At 39.4% G+C, this 21575-nt stretch overlaps 1 protein-coding gene across 1 annotated transcript in view; it reads left to right on the plus strand.

Moving 5' to 3' along the window:
• Window positions 1-21575, plus strand: part of slc25a21 (solute carrier family 25 member 21) — a 123056-nt gene that overhangs the window by 62869 nt on the left and 38612 nt on the right. The window contains exon 3 of the mRNA XM_015041476.1: window positions 14754-14802. Within this exon, the coding sequence (XP_014896962.1) occupies window positions 14754-14802 (49 nt within the window). The remainder of the gene's footprint in view (window positions 1-14753; window positions 14803-21575) is intronic.

Raw genomic sequence — 21575 nt, forward strand, 5'->3', positions numbered from 1 at the left:
TTTTTTTTCCTCTGGATAGTCATTTAGTAAATTGTGGAGATATTGTGAAATTCTTAAAGCTCATCAAATCTAATTTTAATGAAATTGTACGTCATTGTCTGAAGACTATTTTCACATTCAGATTGTGTTGTTGATCCGTGTTTGGTTGAGTTTACTCTAATGAAATGGTAATGATAAAACTACCAATAGCAATATTCTGCTGGTAGATAATATTTATGCAGGTCACATCACTGTTTCTTTACAATCAGTCATCAGGATAATCTGCTGACGTGCTCATTTTTTAAATTTTGTCTAACTTCTAAGTCAGAAAATATAGTTAAATCAAAATTTGAACAGTCACCGTTTGCATACCTGCAGTTAAGACCATAATTACACATAGAGCTGGCATATTTCCGAATCTTTTCCTCCCTCCACAGATTCTCTGTCAGACTCCAGGTGTGATTCTGGCCGAGTCGCTCCTAAACGTAAACATTACGACCATCAAGACGAAACATTTTGGTAAAAAAAAATTAAAAAACTACTTCAGCTGAAATCTGACAGGTGTATGAATAATTTTGCATCTTCTGCAATAATTTGTGTTTCCATTGTTTGGAGCCACATTTAGGTGGATATTTTATTATGGATCACTGCATGTTGGTCAGTTTGAATCAGTGTGATAAAGCTAATATAGTGATCTGTTTAAATAATTCAAGTAATTACTTTGAAAGGTGGAATAGTGTGAATTATTTGGAAATCTATAAAATGTGACTTTTTTTTTTACCTTTTAGATTTTTTTTTGTACTGTATTAATCCGGCGAAAACAGTTTCGTCTGCCTCGACTCAAAACCTGTAAGATGCCCCCCCACCCCCAACTGAAATGTATGCACCATTTGGAAAAGTGAATAATAAGTGCTTATGGCTGAAAAGTTTAATATGGAAGTTGCAATAATGCTAACTTTGTTTGTAGATGCATACCAGTTTACAGAGCAAATAATGAATACTTGTGTTGACCCAGCGAAATGTTTCAGTGTCACGCCTATTTCACCAGAAATTCTCTGTAAACTAAACAAAAGTAAAACGCCAGAAAAAACAAAAACATGATGCCGTCTTTCTGTTTTTGCTGGAAATAGTTGTTTCTGTTTTTGTACAGTTGTGGTCGCGTCTAAACTTGATCTACAACAACTACAAGGCTGAACTGGAATTTGATGACTGCACCAAACTAGCTCTGTGGCTTTTGATGAAACTAGGAAAAAACGTTTTATCTCTTCTATTTTCACTTTAATATCAACGTAATGTGCTCCTTTCTAATTTGGGCTCATGTTTGTGTAATTACGCTGCTGTGATGAAATTATTTGGTGCCAAGAATAACACAACAAGCTGTTTCAAAGCAGGACTGAGACTGTAAATGTCTACAAATGTTCAAAGTCTGCACATGACTACTTTGCCTGTCTGATATCATTTTAAAATAGTACATCTTATAATATTAAATATTATTTTTTTAAAAACATTAACATTGTTTTTTTTTTTCAATGTGTTAAAATTATTAATATTGTCCAAAACAAATGCTAACGCTGATATATCATGCATCACTGTTTAAAAAGTCAATTATTAAAATAATTTACAGTGTAACTGGTTATCAAGATATTTTTAGGTGTCTAATTTTAAAGAATAAAATTGTTCGTGAATAAAACAGTGTTAGACGCCATAACCAAAATGCTTAAAGCTTAATATTCAAATTCATTTTCTTCTGAACCTTGTTCATAAGTTTTTTAGCCGCCTACCCAGAAAGGAGACGAAAAGAACTAAAAAGAGACTAATTTTTTTTTTTTTACACCTCAACTCTTCTTCTACTACTTCTTGTTTAGTGGTGGGTGGCAAACACCTTAATGAATCATTACTGCCAAAAATGTTGCCTACGGAGAAAGATAAACTCATATTCTACCCATACAAATTACAGCAACTTAAAAATAAAAATATGGCCTGGTGTGTTTTACATCTCGAGTCTTTCTGAAATAAATCAAGAACAAAATAAATAAATAAATAAATACCAGTTTTCATTAGATGGAAATTACCTGATCATACAATCCAGACTGGATGCCTCACATCAACACACAGTGCTTGCTGTTGGCACAGCTCTTTCCATTTTATAGAGGATACTTCTCCTTTATGCCACCTTCAGACACTCACTAAAAAGGTGAAATGTAAACTGATAAAACGGCTAACCTGTACCGACCATCGGCAGCAGCTGATTCAGGGTCTCGGCATGCTAACGAGAGCCAGCCGCAACACCGGGCTAGCTAAAGCTGAATACAAACCTCTTCTGAATTCTTTTCTCCGACACACAAACTTTCTGAACCACAAGACTTATGACAATTATTGACTTTGGCAAATATATATATACATCCATAATACATCCTATATAAACATATCGGCCTTCCTCTTCCTCTCTGGATGCCGCAGACCACATCAGAATATCCTACTAGGATTATTTACCAAAATAAAGTAGCTGGCTTGGTCGGAACCTAACCATAATTAAATGTTACAAATTACTGTAATATAATGCAATTTTGATGATTTTAATTGCTTATATTTAATACCCTCCAATTTTTAAAAACTCTTTAGACATGCTGAGCCCCAGTTCCATACAAACAGCATCATATTACTAGAAAAATCCATTCGGTCAGTAATATATTAATTCTTACGTTATATAAATCAGCAAAACAAGGTGCAAACTTGCATGTTTGAGCTCTTTTCCTGCATCGGATGTGCTGCACTTATCATTTTGCTTAGTGACATCAAAACTTTATGCTGCACAACTTCATTTCACGACTTTACCGATGTAGAGTTTGAGATAAATTTGCTGTACTTTTCAAACATAAAAGTGTACTCATGTTGACTAAAAGATTTGACACTGAATGGTGTCGTATAAAGCGTCTGTTCTAGTTGGAAGCGTTTAAAAAGCACAATTTTAGACTGAGGTCTTTGTTCCGAGACGTCGCTGTTTATTTAGCTGGAGCAGGTCTCGTGCAGGGGCTGCAGATAGTTTGTTTAGAGAGCAAGAAGTCTCAGATAATACTTCCTCTCCAAAACATCAGTTACTGCACATTTTGCATCCATTTTATACCCTTTTCTTTTTACTCTCACACATTTCCGCCCGTCCGGTATCTCCATTTGCATCAATGATGATGCATTTGAACGCACACACACACACAAGCCACAACAGGGACAGTAATGGAGGAACGAAGGCTCTGACACCGACTTCTGACAGCTGACATTTATCATTAGCGCGTCTGCCCAGGCAGGCCGGGTTGACCCAGTCAACCGCTCACACACCTCCACTCATCCATCAACATCACAGAGTTCAGTTCAAGTTTGACAGACTGGGATGTACCATGCCAGATCTCTCTCTCTCTCTCTCTCTCTGTCTCTCTCTGTCTCTCTCTCTCTTTCTCTGTCTCTCTGTCTACCTAGTGAGGGAGAATTGAAATTGTGTTCAAGATGATTTTATTGCCAAAAGAATGACCACAAAAAAGCAAGATATAAAAGTCTGTTTAGTGTTTTTGTTTTTTTGACTTACTCTGCTAAGGTTGTAGTTTAGAGGCATTAAGAGGAATGGTTAATTTTATTTTGTGTGTGATTTAACTTTTACCTGTACAATAAAAAGGGAAAGTATCAGTTGAGATATAAAATGGTATGGGGGGGTGGATGTTGGCAGCTTTAAAAATCTTGCTGTTCTTTGATGCTGGCCCACACCTTCAATTTTGCGGGGTAAAATAGCCAGAATGGAGATATCGCTTTTGTTGAAATTTTAATTATGCGTTACAAGAATGTGTTTAGGATCATATACTTCTGAGCTGTGTGCGTTTCCCAAGATGGTAAAAAAAAAATAAAAATCCTACCTGATTGTAGCTTTAATTGGTATGCGTCAGAGTGAACGTAAAAACAAGGATTGCAAAACCAAGCAGGATTTGGAGAATTGTGTTGGTGCAACATGCACATATATTATTTTTTTCACGACAACTTTTTCATTTTCCAAAACAAGTCCGTTTTTACAAATGTTTACTTACTACTTATTCAGAGTTATTATTTTGTACAAATCTTATCTAAACGAGGCTGTTTTTTAATTTGTCAACACATCTATTAAAAAAAAAAACACCAAAATGTTTAAAATCGGTATTTAAAAATAATTTTTCCCATTCTTAACACTCTGAACAACGTGGTTTGAGTTGAGCACCTGAACATCCTATTTTATATTTATTTTTTGGGACAGTTACCACTTTTATCCATTTTTTGCAGCTCGTGCAAAACTAATATAGGCTTGCTATTGGTGTTCTTAGCAAAAGTAGTTTATCATTATTTAAAGAAGAGTACAATGAAATGTTAAATGCACCTTTTTTAAAAAAAAAAAAAAAAAAAGCATTATTCAGGGTTGCCTCTGTATTTCCCAACAGGACAACATAGCACACTCTCTACACACCTCAACAGCTTAAGGGGAAAAAAAGAAATACCTACTGGAATTGCTTTTCTACAAAACTGGCCTCCTCCCAACCGTGATAACCCAGGCTGTTTGCATATCTTAATACCACAAATGACTCCTAAAATGATTCATTATGAGGTGTCAGCAATGCCAGAAAGTTTTCTCAATGTTCCGAGGAAGAATTTTCAAATAACAGACAGAGAACTTAGCGACCTTGAAATATATTACTGGTTCAGTCTTTAGTGCGTTTTCTTTTATTTCGTCTCTTTTAGATTTGTGACTGTTCTTGATCTTATAGCCGTTTTATAACATCTATTTCGGCGGTCAAACGATAATCACGACGCGGCTTTCATGTTAATATTTACTGGCATCTCCCATCGGTCGTAAGGTGGGAGTGTTGAGTTGCATCCGGCCTTTCAGGCATGAAAATAAAGTCTTTGTTGCAAAGCGACTTCATTAGGCGACTTCATGTGAACGCCTAATCAAAACAGAATAGATTTTATTTTTTTCTCTGTCTCTGAGGAAAGCCCTACATCTATTTTGCACTTGTCAACATCCAAAGAAACCTACATCGCACTGCAGAAAGTCTCACAACTGGAAACACTCAGGAGTGTTTCCAATTGCAAAATTATGCGAAAACCATACAGTTTAGGATCTGCAGATTTGTTTGTGCCACGGTGAGAAAGGTGAATGAAAATCCACAAACATCCATGATAGATGTTTGTGTTTTATTATTTCTTCGTAAGGAAGAATACAACAGGCCGAAAAAGTTGGTCGCAGTGAGAACTTGCTGGAGAATCACTGGCTACATTCACACGCAGGCTTATTTTGAGATCTTTCTGACCCTCCTTTTGTGCGTGAAGTGTTGTTATCTGCTCCATTCACATAAGAGCTCGGATGGACATTATTCCCAACAAATATGCTCATTTACATGCCGTCCCCCGAGGCGACTTACAGGAAATCTCAGTCCTTCAACGGGTGTGTAAGAACAACTGCGATCTGGCAGCCGGCACAGGCCCATGAACGTCTAAACCTTTTAACTGCAGCTTTAAGTTGGAGAAATCCCCTGTTGTCATTGGAGATGACTCCACTTGGGTTTTCTTTTTTACAAGATCTCTGAGTTTTTTTTCCCCAAGTGCAGATTTAGTGGAATTAACTGGGACGTTTCTGCGCTCCTTAACCAGGAAACTTGAACTTTTTGATTAATGGCTTTCTCCCGTCTTGGTTTCCGTGCTGCATCTTCTCCCAGATGATCTCTAAGCCATAATATATTTTCCTTTTATAATACAGCTCAGACCACATTTATTTGGCTCTCCTGTTAAACGTGTGTAAATTCATCTTTTGTTGCAGTCGCACAATCTGAGTCTGAAAATCCAGCCTTTAGTTTGTATGCTGTAAAATAATTGATTTGTCCCTAAAAAAAAATCAGTACATGAAACTAAAGTATTTTAAATTTATGCTTTACTTTGTACATTTTTCAGAAACTTCTAACTTATAATCCATCATTTTTTCTTTCACTGGAGTATAAATCTATTTCTCCTTGCCATTACCCACATTGACCAGATATTGAGTCGTACTTCTAAAAACGGGCTTGGGTTTTAAAGCTGTCTCTCCACACTTGCTTGCCTCACTTTGACTTTAACTAATAGTTTATTGGCTTGACAAATTTGTGGTACTTTGATGTAAACCACAACTGTTTTTTTTTTCTTTCTAAAAATAAAATTCTAATTTACTGTCCCATATTACAATTACCCAACTCAATATGGGCTTTTAAGTTTCCAAATATTTTATCTGGGTTTTCTCTCAAACACAAAATGAATGTCTACATTCACCACAGTCAGAACAGTTGAGGCAAATTTAGCTGTGAAAAATGGACAGCTCAATCTACAGTAAATGGGTAAATGGCAACCTACTGGTTGACCAACAAAATCCCTCCTCACCAGCCCACCACACCCATCCGCCCTTGACGACCTGTAGCCAGCAAAACAAAAGTTACACCATGCATTTTAGCAAGCAACTAATGAGCTGCGTCTGTATTCACAAGATGCCTCAGAAGGGGTTGCCAGGTTTGATCAAATTGTTCGATTCCATCTTTCAAAACAGATTCTGTTTTTTCCAGACGTGTTGTAGTTGTTTTATCCTCCTCCAGTCAGACCTTTATCGGTGCATCCTTTATCTTCTGTATTATATGATGACTCACTTTTCGTGCTATTTTGTGCTAGGCAATAAAACATGAGACATTATTGTGCTATGGGTCATGATTTCAGAATAAACATGGAATCCGGCTTGATCACAACACCCACGGTTGCAGACATTAAAAATATTAATTCAGAAATTCTAAATCTTTGGACTTATTGCGTAACAATGAAGGTGGTTTGCATTAGAAGTTGTGCGTTTATCACAAATTATATTTCTGGGCGCATGTTGTGCAAGTAATTTCCCTCTTTAAAAAAATCAACCTGTACGTAATTCTAATTTGTAGAGAATAATGTCTTGCACTATGTTGGCAGGTATTGATGTTTTCAACAAGGGCTTTTTCCTACAGAATAAAACCAATTTATTTCTCTCATTTCCATGTGTGAATATGAACAGGAAGAGAACATAGTATGAGATTAATACAAATGTTTGATCAATGTTGGTTTATCTATCAGTGATATGTTGTCTCTGATTTGCAAATATTGGGGAAAAAAAACTACTTTTCCCCGATCTAAATTTCTAATAGTGGGGAAAAAAATGAAGTAAATGACCCTTTTATTTAAACTGCAGATCATCGACACGTTCAAGACTAAAGCTTAAAATTTCTCAATTTTCTTCCATTTACGAATCATGTTGTTAATAATAGGATTATTGTTGTATAGCTGCTTATTTATATCCGTTGGAGCCAATAAAATACCTGTAGAACGAGAATAAATGTCTTCCTGCCATTAAATCCACCTCAAATTGGCTTTTAAAATGAAAACGCATCCTTCCTTGTGGTGTTTGCAGTGACCTTTGATATGAACTAATTTTACTAATAATCATCCTACTTTTATAGAAGAAACATGCAAGCGCCGCCGCCTCTTGTCTCCGCGACGTTCTTTGTTCTCACCACTTCTCATCTGCCTGAACATTAAAAAGAGCCTGAAATTAATAAAGTTGTCTTTGACGCGGCGCTTCAGTCTCGTCGCTGATGGATATCATGTCGGCTTTGTTAACCGTAGCAGACAAATTACAGGGAGCGCATCACCCTCGCAGGCCTTGTTTGGCATTCCAGCTCCGCCATCTTTTGAAATGTATTAATGGAGGACATGCAGGCGTGAGACATTACCTGCAGGTTCAGTCAGGAGCTGCTGTCAAAACCGGAACGGGCCTACGAGGCAAAGCCCTGTCATCACGACACTCCTCTCACACCTTCAAACCGCAGGGCGAGCTGCAATTTTCTGCCTTGGCTCTCAATGAACCAAAAAATGCGCCATGTTTGTAAAAACGATTAGGAATATTGGGGTGTATGTGAATCATGAGCTCGCCGTGTTTCTTTGTGATTTTCTTTAATTCGTTGTTTTTAAGAAGGAATAAACAGCCAGACGCCCAATTTCCCGCTCGCCGTGTTTGTTTTTCCGTGGAGTAATCGATGAAACTATCAATGCGAGCAGCACGCAAGCCGTCTCCGAAGAGTGAAGCGATCTTGTGCAATGACGGGTCTCTGCTTCTCTCGTGTATTAAGCACATTTACCCGGGCAGGTCTCTCTTCCAGTGGCAGTGACCTCCCTCCCCGTGCCTGCTGGGAATTACAGTCATTCAGTGAGTGTCTCGGCATGATGGATGACACCTGCACCCGTTGAGCAATCGCTCTCTAGTGTTGTATTGTTTTTCTTTCTCATTTTTGCGTGGGAGCGAACGGTGTGCATTCCCCGAGCCAAAACCAACCCAGATAATCATCTCATCTGCGTGATGCACGATCTTCGCTCCGTGGACGACAAATTCAGAAAATGCTGGGCAGCGGTGATACTCGTGCTACTCGTTGGCTCAGTCTCTTGACACCTGTGCACTGTGTGCAAAATGCTAGCAAGGCATTCATTCTTCTATAAAAAAAAATATTCTTATGCAAAGCCAAACCCCAATTTCTGCAGTAGGTTTGGGCATAATTTGATGTTGTAACAATAAATAAATAAATCAAACTAGCGCATTTATCTCCTTGCAACTTTGTTGGCTCTGCTGCAGATTTGAGACCAAAGCATATAAATTTTGTCCCGTTTCAACCACAGACCTCAGTGTGTTGGAAAAGGAGGATGAATGGTTTGCAATACGTTTTGCAAGTGAAAAAATCAAAACGGTTTCGTCAACAATTTGTACCCTCATTTAAAATCTTGTGCAACCAAATACTCTCAAAAGGCATCATTGCACGCTGGATGCATCTGGTGATTAAATTTTGTTTAAAGTAAAGTTATGTCAGGTTGGAAAAGGATATACTACTCTTTAAACATAATAAAGAGTAGTATATCATAGTACATGGGCGGATAACAATGCTGGAAGAGAACCTACAGTTGCAAAAGATTTAAACTAGATGCACAACCCTAAACATACAGCCAGATTGGAATAGTTTCAATCAAAGCGTTACCATGTGTTATAATGACCCAGTCTTGATGCAATTTTGCAATCCGAGTCAAAACTTGAAAATTGCCGTTCACAGACATCCTCCATCAGTTCTGACCTTGGGATTGAGCTGCTCTGCGAATAAGATGTAGAAAAAAATGTGTTCTCTAGTCATGAAAAGTTTGAAACCGTTCACCAAAATCCCTCCTGCCCGTGCCTGCAGTGAAAAATGTATTTAATTGTCAGCTAATGTGTTGCAATATTACACTAAATGCTGTTTTGAATAGAGAAGTTGACTTTAATGTTCCGAGAATCCAAAGTTCACATATTGTTTTTATTATTCAGTCTGATAGACGAGTCCCTGCAGTAAATCCCTACACATGGAAACGGATTAAAGTGCCATAAATTAAGTGTCAGAAGTACAAATGAGAATAACACTAGTGATTATGCTTACGGGTTTAATCCACTATGTTCCTTAAAATACTTAGTAGTATTATCACAATTATATGGGTTTTTTATTTGACAAAGTCCTACCGCAGGCCACACTTTTCAGATTCGTATTTATAATAGATTTTAAACCCTGTGTAATGCATCTTCCATTTCCCGATTATGAGCTACTTTGTCTTGGTTTTCCTCTCAAAATTTGAATACAGTAACATTTGTGGTTTTAACGTCGGAAAAAGTCAGAAAGTGTAAAGGCACAATCTAAATATAGTTATGCATGATCTCTTTTCTCCAGACATCTCTTTGGTATTCACATGTTTACATCTTCGAGAATGCGACTCTGCGAGGCGGTGGAAGACGAGCGCTGCCTTGTAGTGCAGAGACAAAAGACTCTCAAAATAACAAAACATCCCCACATGTCGCTCGCTGATGCAAAGCGAAGCCATAAATGTCAACCAGATGGGCACGTCACTGAAAATATTAGGGTGGCGAATGAGAGCAACTCGGTGGCATCGTCTTCTAAGCCGGGCCCATCAGCCTTCTCGGTTACTGGATTGGAGAGAGGGTATAGAGGCGAGTGAAGTGTGTGGGTTCACTACCACTGAGCTCTATGATTAAACGGTAGCATGTGCTGACAGCTGGAATAGAAGGGCGGTGATCCTTTAGGTCACTGTGGAGGGTATGAGCTGCCTCTCAGCAGGCCTGTGGAAATCTTGTCAGAGCCTTTCACATTTTATCACAAACTTTAGTGTTTCCGATTTTTTGCTCAGCGGGATGTTAAAATCTTGGGACATTGCTTTAAATTCCCGAATGTTTTAATTTCTTAAAAGCCTTCTAGCCGACATGCCTGCTGTTCGTTCTCCATTGTTCTCTAACAAACCTTTGAGGCGTTTACATTCATAAGAAGATGAAATTACACACAACCGACTTGGTATTGTCGGTTGTGTGTAACCGACACACAACCGACTAGTTAAGTCTAGTTAAATTTAGACTTAACTAGACTTAAGTCTAAATTTAAGTCTAGTTAAATTTAGACTTATCCAAGAAGTTTGAATACAATGCCTGCTATACTTTTTAGATTTTAACTAGATAAAAAGCTACTTTTTTGTTTACCTTATACAGTTCAATTCAAAAATGCATTTGAAATGTGTGGCTGCAGTAAGATGAAATATGAAAAGGTTCACCGAGTTTAAATGTACTGATGCATCCTCGGTCTGTTTTAATTGCGGTTTGCAGGTGTATCAGTGTTACCATTTATCAATAAATCATGAAAAAGCTGGGATAGGAAAAGGTTCCTCTTTCTATATCATCATCTATAACTTGCTTTAGGAAAATACCCACCGTGAATAAACTTCTCTTTCTGGCTAGCTAGGGTTTTTTTTTTCCATGTTCGTTTCATGAATTGACAGGACAGTGCCACATTGTTTTTTGTTTCTTTTGTTTTTACTTTCATTTTGAAGGGGCACAGGAGGAAACATGTCACAGTTACAGTTAATGGCCTGAAAATATTGCGTCAGCTGCTCTGAAAGAGGTTAGAGTAGGGCTTAAACCTTCTGCCGTTTCAAATATTTCTCCAAACCTGAACAGGCTGTCAGCTCATCTGCCATCAGCTGCTCTTAAAGTGTCTGGCCTGCAAGCGCGTCACAAAGTTGCTCACGTAGACGCAAAGAGGTTTGCATTTCTGCTTGTCACCACTTGATCCTGCCACAACTAGCAAAGAGCACACTGCGCTTTCGGTCACTGTTTCATAAGAAAAAAACGGATGAGTAAAAGTTAAATGTTTGCACTGCAACGCGTGTGATTGATGGAATGAAACCTTTATTTTGTGATTCGTAGCCAGCGATGGTTCTTATCTTTGTTATGTGACAGATTCACTGAAGCCGTTAACGGTGAAGTTTTCTAAGAAAGCATTTGATCTGTTTTATCGCTACTGCGGAAGCTGTTGGGTTTTTTTTTGTTTGTTTTTTTATATTCAAACTCTGCCTCCCCATCATTAGGTGAACCTGAGCGTGTTCGGTCACCTCCCCGCGTCTTTGTGTTTGCACAAACCGATGGAGCAGGCCGACAGGTTTAGTTTCGTCATGTAATCGGATTACTTACTGAAAGATTTGACGCACCTTTTCCCCTCCGCAGGGCTATTTGTAGTGAGGACAGAAAATGATTGCTCCTATACGGTCTCGCATTTACCTTTTCAGCATGCTGTCATTAGCAACCACAGCCCGGACGAGTGATTGAATTTTGTTCGACTCTTTGCCCCACGCTGCCCCGGTTCATTAGTTCTCGGTTTTCCCATTCATACTTTAAGTAGCAACTTTAGACAAAGTCATTTTTTTTTCCCTGTGGTATTTTGCTTGATAATTACTTCCCTTGAAAACCCCCAGAAGACACACTCTTTTATAGACAATGTGTTTAATTGGGCAAATTAGAAAGAGCCCGTATTGCACAGCAGCTGTGTACACACACATTCCCCTGTGGAATCTGCAAGGAAAGCCCTCAGAGCAGCGGAGAAGCAATGCAGAGAGAATCGGGAGTTAAAAGTAGCTCGATTGAGTCAGAGGGCCTCTTTGCCAGAGCAGTGGCTTTTTCAACACAGATGCACATAGTTTAGATTTGTGTGAAACCTCAGTCTCCAAATGATCACCCAGCTGCATCAATTCTCCAACTTCTGGCAGATTGGCTGACGTATCCAGTTTTCATGCATGTATGGTTAGTGTCATTAAATTGTAGCAAATTTCAATCCCCTGAAGAAATTTTAGAGCGCTTGTTCACAACCGAGTTGTGGCGCAGACAGCACCTGACGAAAAGAAAACACTAAATTCATGATATGAACACTAATATGGCAAAATCCTTTTTGCTTGATTAGCACTTTGAAATCGGAAAAATGGTTCACATGAGGAAAACTCCAATTTAGGTCGATTACATCATTTTAGAGCTGGTTCTAATGTTTGACATGGTAACGTTTTGGGAAACGCCTGACGGTAAATTTGCCCTAGGAAAGTTTCTTCTGTCCGCTTGTTGCGTCCAGACCAAAAATCTGACTATTTTTATTGTTTGGTGAGGTTTGCTTTGACAGTGTACTTTTTGCAAGTGAGCTGTACCTTGTGAACGACGATTATTGCTCCCACTGGAAAAAAACGACAGAGCCAAGACAGGGCACAGAAGAAAAACAACCACAGATGACCTGTCCACAGTTGTGACGTTATTAAAACTGCAATGCCATTTTAAATGACAAGAGCAACTCATTCAATGCAGATTTCACTCTTTCATTTTTTTTGGTAAGCAGGCTGGACACAAAATTTGTGTGTTTTGTTTTTTTTCTACCAGTTGGGTTATGTGCACGTCTGCCCAAATATTGTGGAGGCATAGTAACCGTGCAGGAGTAGCTTTAGCAGCACTGAAGGACAAATTTTTTATCATGATGGTCAGCAATGATGGCTGGAGAAGTCCAAAAAAAGTAGATGTTTTCTGTAGTTGGTTCAGATCGAGGTAGGTTTTGTATTCACATTGGAAGTGAACAGCACCAGAGTTCGTTTGGAAGTGGACTGAGACCAACTCAAAAAGTGAGTCTAGGTCTGGTTTTTTGTCCATGCCATGGTTCATTTGAGCATGTTAGCCCCTGCATGTAAAGTACAGACTAACAGAGAAACTAACTCTGAAAAAAATATCTTTTGAGATTTTGTTCTTTGTCATAGCATCTCTGGTTGCTGTAGATTTGCCAGTTGGATATTCAGGACTTGAACCTCCTGTTCCACCACAATCCACTGTACTGGATTGAGATCTAGTGACTTGAGGCGAAGGCCATTGGTGCACAGTGAACCCATTCAAGAAACCAATTTGAGTTCATAACACAGCTTTGTGACTTGATTCATTGTCTTGCTGAAAGTAGCCATTGAAAGATGAGAACGCTATGATCACAAAGGATGGAAAATGGTCACCAATAGTGATGAAATGCTGGTTGATATTTGGCAAGGTGAATCCATGTTTGGGGCAACCATCTGAATGTTGAATAAGATTCATGTGTGAATTGTGGCCCAAGACTCCCAAGAACAGGAGTGGTGCCTGATGTGGTTTTCTGCTGCTGTAGCCCATCTGCATCAAAATTTGACGTTTTGTACATTCAGGGATGGTACTCCACAAACCTTGGTGGTTACTTGAGCTACTGCAGCCTTCTTATCCTCCTCAGCCAGCCTCCTCTGACTACAGCAAGGCATTTTTCTTCACAACCTTCTCTGTAGACCTGAGAGATGGCTGTGTGTGAACATCCTAGTGCTTTGCTCAGTTCTAGTTGGACCTTAGTTAGAATTTCGTGCTTTGTTTTTGAGATCAATTTTGGTCTCTTTTGACTAAACACCCCAGGTAGATTTGATATAAAACAAATCTATCCAAGTCTGTTGTTTTGTATAGGGCAGGGTTTATGATCCTGTGACCTGGCTGTGAGTTGGAGGGCATTTAATCAAAAATGTGTTGGACTACTCAAACGTCCCTCTCTCATTTCTGTGAAACGTAATGGGAGAAGACTGAAAGGGCCAGTATAGCCAGGTCGAAGCCTAACAGCCAACACATCACGTGTTTGAGCGTTGTTCATTTTTGCACACACTCTTCCCCAGACACTCTGTGGCGAGCTTCCCTCCCACAGCAGTATACATCGCAGTGTTTTGTCATATTTGCGAACCTTTGTAGGTTAGTCAGGAAGAGTCGTATAGAGTTGCGTACTTGTCATGCAACTGTGACCTGACTTAGCTGAGTCATTTAATGAGGTGACAGGGAGGCGGATTATGTATTTTCCAGGCACATAGTGTCATTTTGCAGCACAATCAAGTAACAATGGTGCCTTCAGTTATTATGAAAATGCATAAACAACTTAAAAGAAATTAGATTTTGCATCTTTACCACTGCTCTTAGGAGCTCAGCAGGCATGCAGTTCCACCAGATGCTTGTCAATTGTTGCTGCCACTAGTCTGGTGGAGCCGTGTGGGTTAGGGGTGTCCTGTGGAGTGGGAGCTCCACTCGGGACTGAAACTCAAAGGCAGTGCTTTGGGTAAGGTTAAGGTTTAAAAAAAAAAAGTTGATTTTGCATAATATCCCCCACCTTTCCAAAATTTAACAGCATGATACCAATAATTGGGCCACTGAGGAGTTTGTAAAAATTATTCTTTAACATCTCAGAACTGGAAGTCCAATCTTTCAGGTAGATTACAAGGCACTGATGACCATAACATCTGCTGTGATTAAATTATGTCAAAGCTATAACCCTGAAAAATGTCTGGTTTTCTTTTTTTAGGTCTGGTGGAGATCTGCTTGATGCATCCACTCGACGTCGTGAAGACGAGGTGAGCGTAAATGATAAAAATCATAATATACCTGTTTGTTTCCTCGAGATGAACGGAACTAATTTAGCTGGAATCTGCTTCATAAATTTTGGTGATGGGATTTTTTTATTTTTTTTGCGGCCAACAGTATACGGGGTGTTAAATCTTAAGATTAGTAGGCCCCCTTGGATCTGGGCTCATTCCCCACAAAAGTAGGTGCCAATGTTGTAACTTTCTCACACATTTAGTTGCAAATTAAATGCACCGTTTCACTGTTCAAACCTCACAAAATGTGCAAATATGCCGCTCTAAATTTATGTCTTATATTTGTCTTATTATGCAACCAAAAAGCACAATATATAGTTTCTTCTTTTCTGCAAGTTCTTGCCAAATCAATCAGTTCCCCAATGAAAGCAGCCTATGTTTTCGTCGGCTGCTTTTCCGTTACCATCCTAAGAACAGCAGCAGCGTTGAGCTGTAGAGTTTTCTGGAGCCTAACACCACAGTGTCTCAGTCAGTCATAAACAGATCGTGGGCTACTACTAAAGCTTTATAGTCTTTCACAGGACCAGCCAAGACCTCTGCCTTCACCCCCCCTCCCTCCCTCCCACTCACTCCTCGTCTGTAAATTGTACCACTTTTTCTGTCATTTACGGCAGCACTTTCTTGGTAAATAAATTGCCCGGCGTGCCTTTTAAAAAACTGAGACGCTTTCACTTTGAAGGCCGTGCCACCGCTAGAACGCGGAGAGCAAGAAGTGGGGATGAAAGCCAAGGGTGAGCGGTGCCGTACTGGTCGATATTTGATACTTTGAAGGCACACGCCGTGATTTATGGTCACGTGTGGAAACTGCAGGCTTTATTACAGGTAAGTCTTGAGCTCTGGCTGTCCGTCCTCACATGAGGTCAGGGTTAAAAGTGCGCTCACTGTTTTCTTTGCGGCGCTCTTCCCTCAGAAGTGATAAAAGTTGCTTTAAAGCGGACATGTTTATCCGTTTGTGTTCTGTTTGTGTCACCATGTGTTTATGCTGATAAGACTTTTGTTGTTCGCAGTGGGCCTGCGTAAATTGATTCCTTTTGGCCTTTACTTACTTTTTTTTTGTTGAGTTTTTAAATTTAATTGTTTCCATATATGCATACAGAAGACCCAATAATCTGTCTACGGTTCCAAATAACACGGAAAGAAATATTTCTGCCTAATTGGCAGGACGTTTCCACGCTAAAGGAATGCAAGCAGAAGGAAGGAAGTTGTGCGAAAACATGTTCATGTTCGCACTCTAATATCTACAGATGAATTCATAAAGCAAGCGTACACACTGGCTAATTGGGACACTTGGGGAGCTGAAATCTATTAGCAGGAACCTTGGAGCCGAGAGTCAGACACACCTCGGCTGGGTTTCTCTCCCTGGCTCGTGTGTGTGTGTGTGTGTGTTTCTCTCTCAGGCATGGCTCTTATTAGGAACTGCTTTAATGTCCAACAGTCCAAATTGAACAGCAACTGGAGTGAATTTACTTTTTTTTTTTTTTCCACAACCAAAAAAAAAAAAAATCAAAGGGTTTTTTTTCCCCTTCGCCTTTTGATTTTCAGGAAGGTAATCTCGACTAAATGTGTACCTGTTTGCCTTCCTGCGAGGGTTTATCTATCTTTCCTACATTTGAAAGGACGGGGAGAATGCAAATTAGCAGAAGTTTACCAATGAATAGCTCAGTCCTGCTGTTTTATATTAAAAACTGCAAAGACAAATTGGCCACTTTGGGAAAAACCCCTACCAAATTTGGAGCTATTTTTAAATCACATTCATGATGAGAAACACTGACAGGAAAAATACTTTGTAGTTATTTAAGAATCGTTAGCGCTAACTCAGCTGAGATCTGACACAAAAAACGAACAGTTTTTTCATGTCGTGTTGCCTTTTTACTAATCTGCACTCCGACCAGTTATTCACTTTTCCTAACAAGTGCATATTTCTTTCATCTGAGCGACTCCATGTTCAATCGGTTGGATTTACAACCTCCTTCCTTGTTGAGAGAGACAGACATGTATTTCTGACTAAAGCAGTAGAACAAAGTCCATTCTGAGTGGCTCTGTGAATAACCCAGATTTTATCTAACGATTCTTATACTGAAAAATCTGTTGGTGCTTTTTTGAACTGTACGACTTTAGCTCATGGTTGCCGCTAGCGTTTAGCAATCAGTTGATTACATTTTCAGTTAAGCTAAACAACTAATCATCTCAAAAACTGAAAATATATTTCATTTTATTTATCTTTGTTTGAGTTATTTTTGCAACAACGGTTTTTAATTGTACAAAATAAAAAGTTAACATTGATCTGTACTTTAGGTTATAAATTCTAAGAATAGGGTGAGAAATAACACTGCCAAACTAAATGCAACAAATTTTGTCATTTATGTACTTCAAGATAAAAAAAAAATCCTACATATTTAGGATTAAAGTTTTTAATCGAAAATGGACAACAATAGATGTTTGTTTCTTCTCCTTAAAGTTTAATAATAAAAATAGTAACATTTCCATGTCAGTTACACATTTGATAACTGTATGTATTGGTTATTATCTGGTTTAATCATAATTAATTTAGCTATTAGCGGTATCTTTGCAGTATTTATTCAAACATTTATTTTCTCCAGAACGTAGCAGACAGAAAAACAACCCCTCTCTGAGTTCATAGAGTAATCAGCAGCTTAAGGAAACTTTGACTTTGTGTTTTCTGTTGGCTCACCAGTCGCCCCTCCAGTTTCAACTCTTCAGTCGCTCATCATGCAAAACTTGAATAACCAGATTCATTTGAAGGTGACGTAGACGACATAGCCGCCATGTTTGTTTTGAGTCTGTTGGTCAGGCAAAGCCGACTAATGACTTTTGTTCAACTCTGCAGACATAAGCACGACGTTTTATTTACACCCAAAAATGTGCTTAAAAAGGTAATTTGTAACGTTTGCTGTTAAATAAAAATATCAAGAGAGCATTTTAGTTTTCTCTCAAACTTTTTCACATTTTTCCTTGTTACGGTCGTACTAACGGGCCAAAAGTTTTAAGTGGGATTTTATTTTAAAGTCCAATGCAGGAAGGGGCATCACTGGAAAGGAAAATGACAAATAGTTTAAAGAAAGCTCTGAAGTGTAGTATGTATTTACTCTGAAACCGTGGATTAAAATCCCCCGCATAATTTAATCTCAGTATAAATCCAGCTGCTCTGAATGCCTCCGTGGTTCGTTAGAAAACACGAGTGAACAAATGGCATCTCAAAGCTCAAGAAACCATGGTTACCACGGGGGTAGTTGCATTGCATATTTTTTCCAGATTTAATTTACAACAATGTTTCGTGATACTGTCATGTACAGAGTCCAAATCTGAAAGCGAAATCTGACATTGAAACTACACGATCATCATGCCGACATGCAAGTATAGCATAGTTCACACGATGTAAACAGTTAATTACCCCCCACCCTGATACTGTGTTCATATGTGAAGGTGGGGGCGAAGATGGGGGGGGTTGCGCGGTGCTGGAAAGGCCTTCGTCGGAGACGGTGAGACCAGAGTTACAGCTTTTCATTAACCTGGAAACCACCTAGTTACATGGTTCATGGGCTGGTCTCAGCTCACTTGGAGGTAACAAAGGGTGTCGGGCGGCTTTTTCTGTAGGGGGCTGTGTGCTCCAGGCACCCCATCTGACTCTGATCAGGGTCCACTTCTCATTAGAGAGTTGCTTCAAGCCTGGATTTCCCTTCATGTTGAGATCCTGTTACACGGGGCTCCGCCCTCAGCATAACTTTCATGCACAAACCGTGTGTACCAATCTAGAAGCAGCTACTCGCCAATCTCCCTTTGCTTCCTTCTGCAGCAGAAGGGCCACGCCTTTCTCGTGTTTTTGGAGTCTGTGTGAATGTTTTGCAGCGTAATCTAATTTGCGTTGGAGAGATCCCAAAAGTGTATCTGTTGTAGTAAATGTCGAACAAGCCCCTCCTTCCGCCCCCCTCCCTTTCGTTCTCACTGCCCCCTTTTCTTTTTTTAATTCCTCTTTTCCCGATTTTCTACGGCTTCAGCTCCTCCCCCAGATGAACTACGCCTTTCTGTGGTTTGAGATTTTCAACAACTACCTCTGTTAACCTGTTGTTGAATCAGCTTCTCTGCTGTTTTTGTGAACAGGAACCATATTACATAACTACCTCATAAATAACATGTACAATCCATTGTTTTGTTTGCTGTGGTTTCCTTGTGAATTTGTAGATTTTTTTTTGAACAATTATGTAATGTTTTGTTTGAAAGAAAAAAAAAGTGTGTACATTTAAAGGAGTCTGTACTGAATTGTGCAATTCTGTAAATTGTGTTGTATGACATGGCTGTCATTGCTAACCACTAAGCCTGCCAGTAGCCTGTTTCAAGTCTGATTAGAAAAACCTGGTCTTTGCTTGTTGCAGCGTTTTGGGACAACACTACCCAGGAGGATGTGAGTCTCTTGAGAGGCTTGAAAGTGATTTTTGATGAGGGCTTCTACTGATGACAACCAGCCTCTATCTGTGCATCCCCGACGATATCTGAAAGTCTTCACCTCCCCCTTCCTTTGCCCTTTTTACCCCCAACTGCTTGGTGAACCCCTATGCACTTAAAGAGGAATCCCTTACACCACCCTCAAACAGCAGGGCACAAAGCAGCAACAGCCCTGATAGCTGATCTTTCCTTGTAAAGGAGCAGGCAGGTCAGCGGTAGTCAAACTGGCTCCTAATCCCCCCCCTTCCACCCCCTCGGCAATGTGAGACTCCAGGGCAAGACTTTACTCGCAGCGTTAAGACAAACGCATGCCACGTGCACCCAGGATAAACCGATGAACTCAGTCCACGTACGAGAATCGGCAAGTCCAGAATTCAGGACATGAGAGACAGAGAGAGAGGAAATGGTTTGTGAGCAGTGCAGTGCAGCATATTCAATAGGATTAAATGTGATGCATTTACTTTCTAGTCGTATTGTTTCCACTTTCCCTAGCCTTTTATTTGCAGAAAAGTAGGTCATCTAAATCATCTGTCCAAGTAGGTTTATGAAAAAATTTAGCTAGCCTTCCTGACAAAGCAACTTAGTGACTTATGTCAAATTAAACATAAAACTTCCTCGGCCTCTTCTCTTAATGTGGAAAATCATATTCTGTGAATATAAAAATGTAAGGTAAAGCATCATTCTGTGGTATTTAGACATGAACCAACCAATCTGGGGCTTTTAAGGTGACTTGGTTTTAAAGCTGAGTTAGGTCAGGACCGAAACATAATCTTTGGAGATCTCAGAGAGGGAATGTATCAGAATAGAAAAGAAAAAGAGAAGAGAGAGCGTAGAGAACAACTGCAAAGCTGCCAAGACATGGAGACGATGAGAGCGTTAATCTGAGAAATGAGCAAGAGATTTAAGGTGACTCTGGAGGAGTTGCCAAGATCCTGAGCTCTGGTTGTGCACTCCAGAAATCCAACCTTTATGAAACAACGGCAAGAAGAAAACAATCATTGAAAGAAACCCCAAAAAGTCCAATTTGTTTAGCACAAGCTGTGCAGGAGACGGATGAAACTAAAACCAAACTTTTTGGCCTACATGTAAAATGGCTATGGGTAGCGGAAAATTGGCACAGTAGGTACTGACAACACCATCCTGTATGGATGGTTTACTTTAGCAGCAGCAGGGTTTGAGTTAATAGAAAGTTAAATACGGGTCAGTAATGGAAGAAAACCTGATCAATACCTGGAATCTACAGGGCCAGAGGTTCAGCTCTCAGCAGGACAAGCCTGAAAATACAGGCTGAACTACAAAAGAGTGATTTTTATTTAAATAATAATCCTGTGTTAGTGGTCTAGTCAAATTCCAGACCCAAGTCCAGTGGAAACTGGTAAGAGCTTAAAAGTGATGTTCAGATGCTCTTCATCCAGACTGACTAAGCTGTTTTACAAAAAAAAAAAAAAACATTGCAGCTGTCAATGCAACAAATTATTTATCAAGGTATTTACTGAGGAGGGGAATCCAACTGCAGGCCACAATTTTCAACCGGTTTTTGGAAGAGATTTTACGCTAATTTGTGTCGGTCCAACCCAATAAAAATCCCCTGCAGTTTGTAGCTCTGATGTGACAGAATGCGAAAATACCTCAAGGGGTGTGAAAATTTTTGCAGGACAACATATAAATGCACACTTGTTACCAGCCTCTGTCAGTATTTCCTTGTGACTAAGCCGTTCCATGACTTGCCACAGCTTTAACATCACCTGAACCACTAAAACTTGTTCTCACTTCAAGGTGTCTTATTAAAAGCTGGTAGCCTGTTGGGTATTTTCCCAAACAGTCCTTGGCAGTGAGGCCAAGGTATGGCATATTACTGCATTTCAAAAGCAAACACTTTGATGTAATTTGAGTACCATTTTTCTTTTTTTTTTTCTTTTTTTTGGAGGAGTTTTGAGAAGAGGCGCTACAAAATGACGAATAAGCAACGCAGAAAGCCTCGAGGCCTTCTAGTGAGGCCTGGCTCTTTAAGCACCAAACCGATATTCCAGTCCGTAAAAATCAAACAGAAAACTGGAGATCGAATGTTACTAAAATAAGTTCAGCGAGATACACTTTGGGCGAATTTGAAAACAAAAAAACATACATGCTAAATTTTGTTCTCATTAAAGGGACTTGTCGAGGACACCATGTAACTACATCATCCATTTTTCCTCACGTTTTATTGTTATCTCATAAAGGCAAATGCCAAAAAAATAAACTTTAAGTCTCAAACACATAACTTTTAATGTGGTGACAGATGTTGCTGT

The sequence above is a fragment of the Poecilia latipinna genome, unplaced genomic scaffold (assembly GCF_001443285.1).
Source record: "Poecilia latipinna isolate Pla-1442-1.1 unplaced genomic scaffold, P_latipinna-1.0 Scaffold553, whole genome shotgun sequence".
Classification (NCBI taxonomy): domain Eukaryota; kingdom Metazoa; phylum Chordata; class Actinopteri; order Cyprinodontiformes; family Poeciliidae; genus Poecilia; species Poecilia latipinna.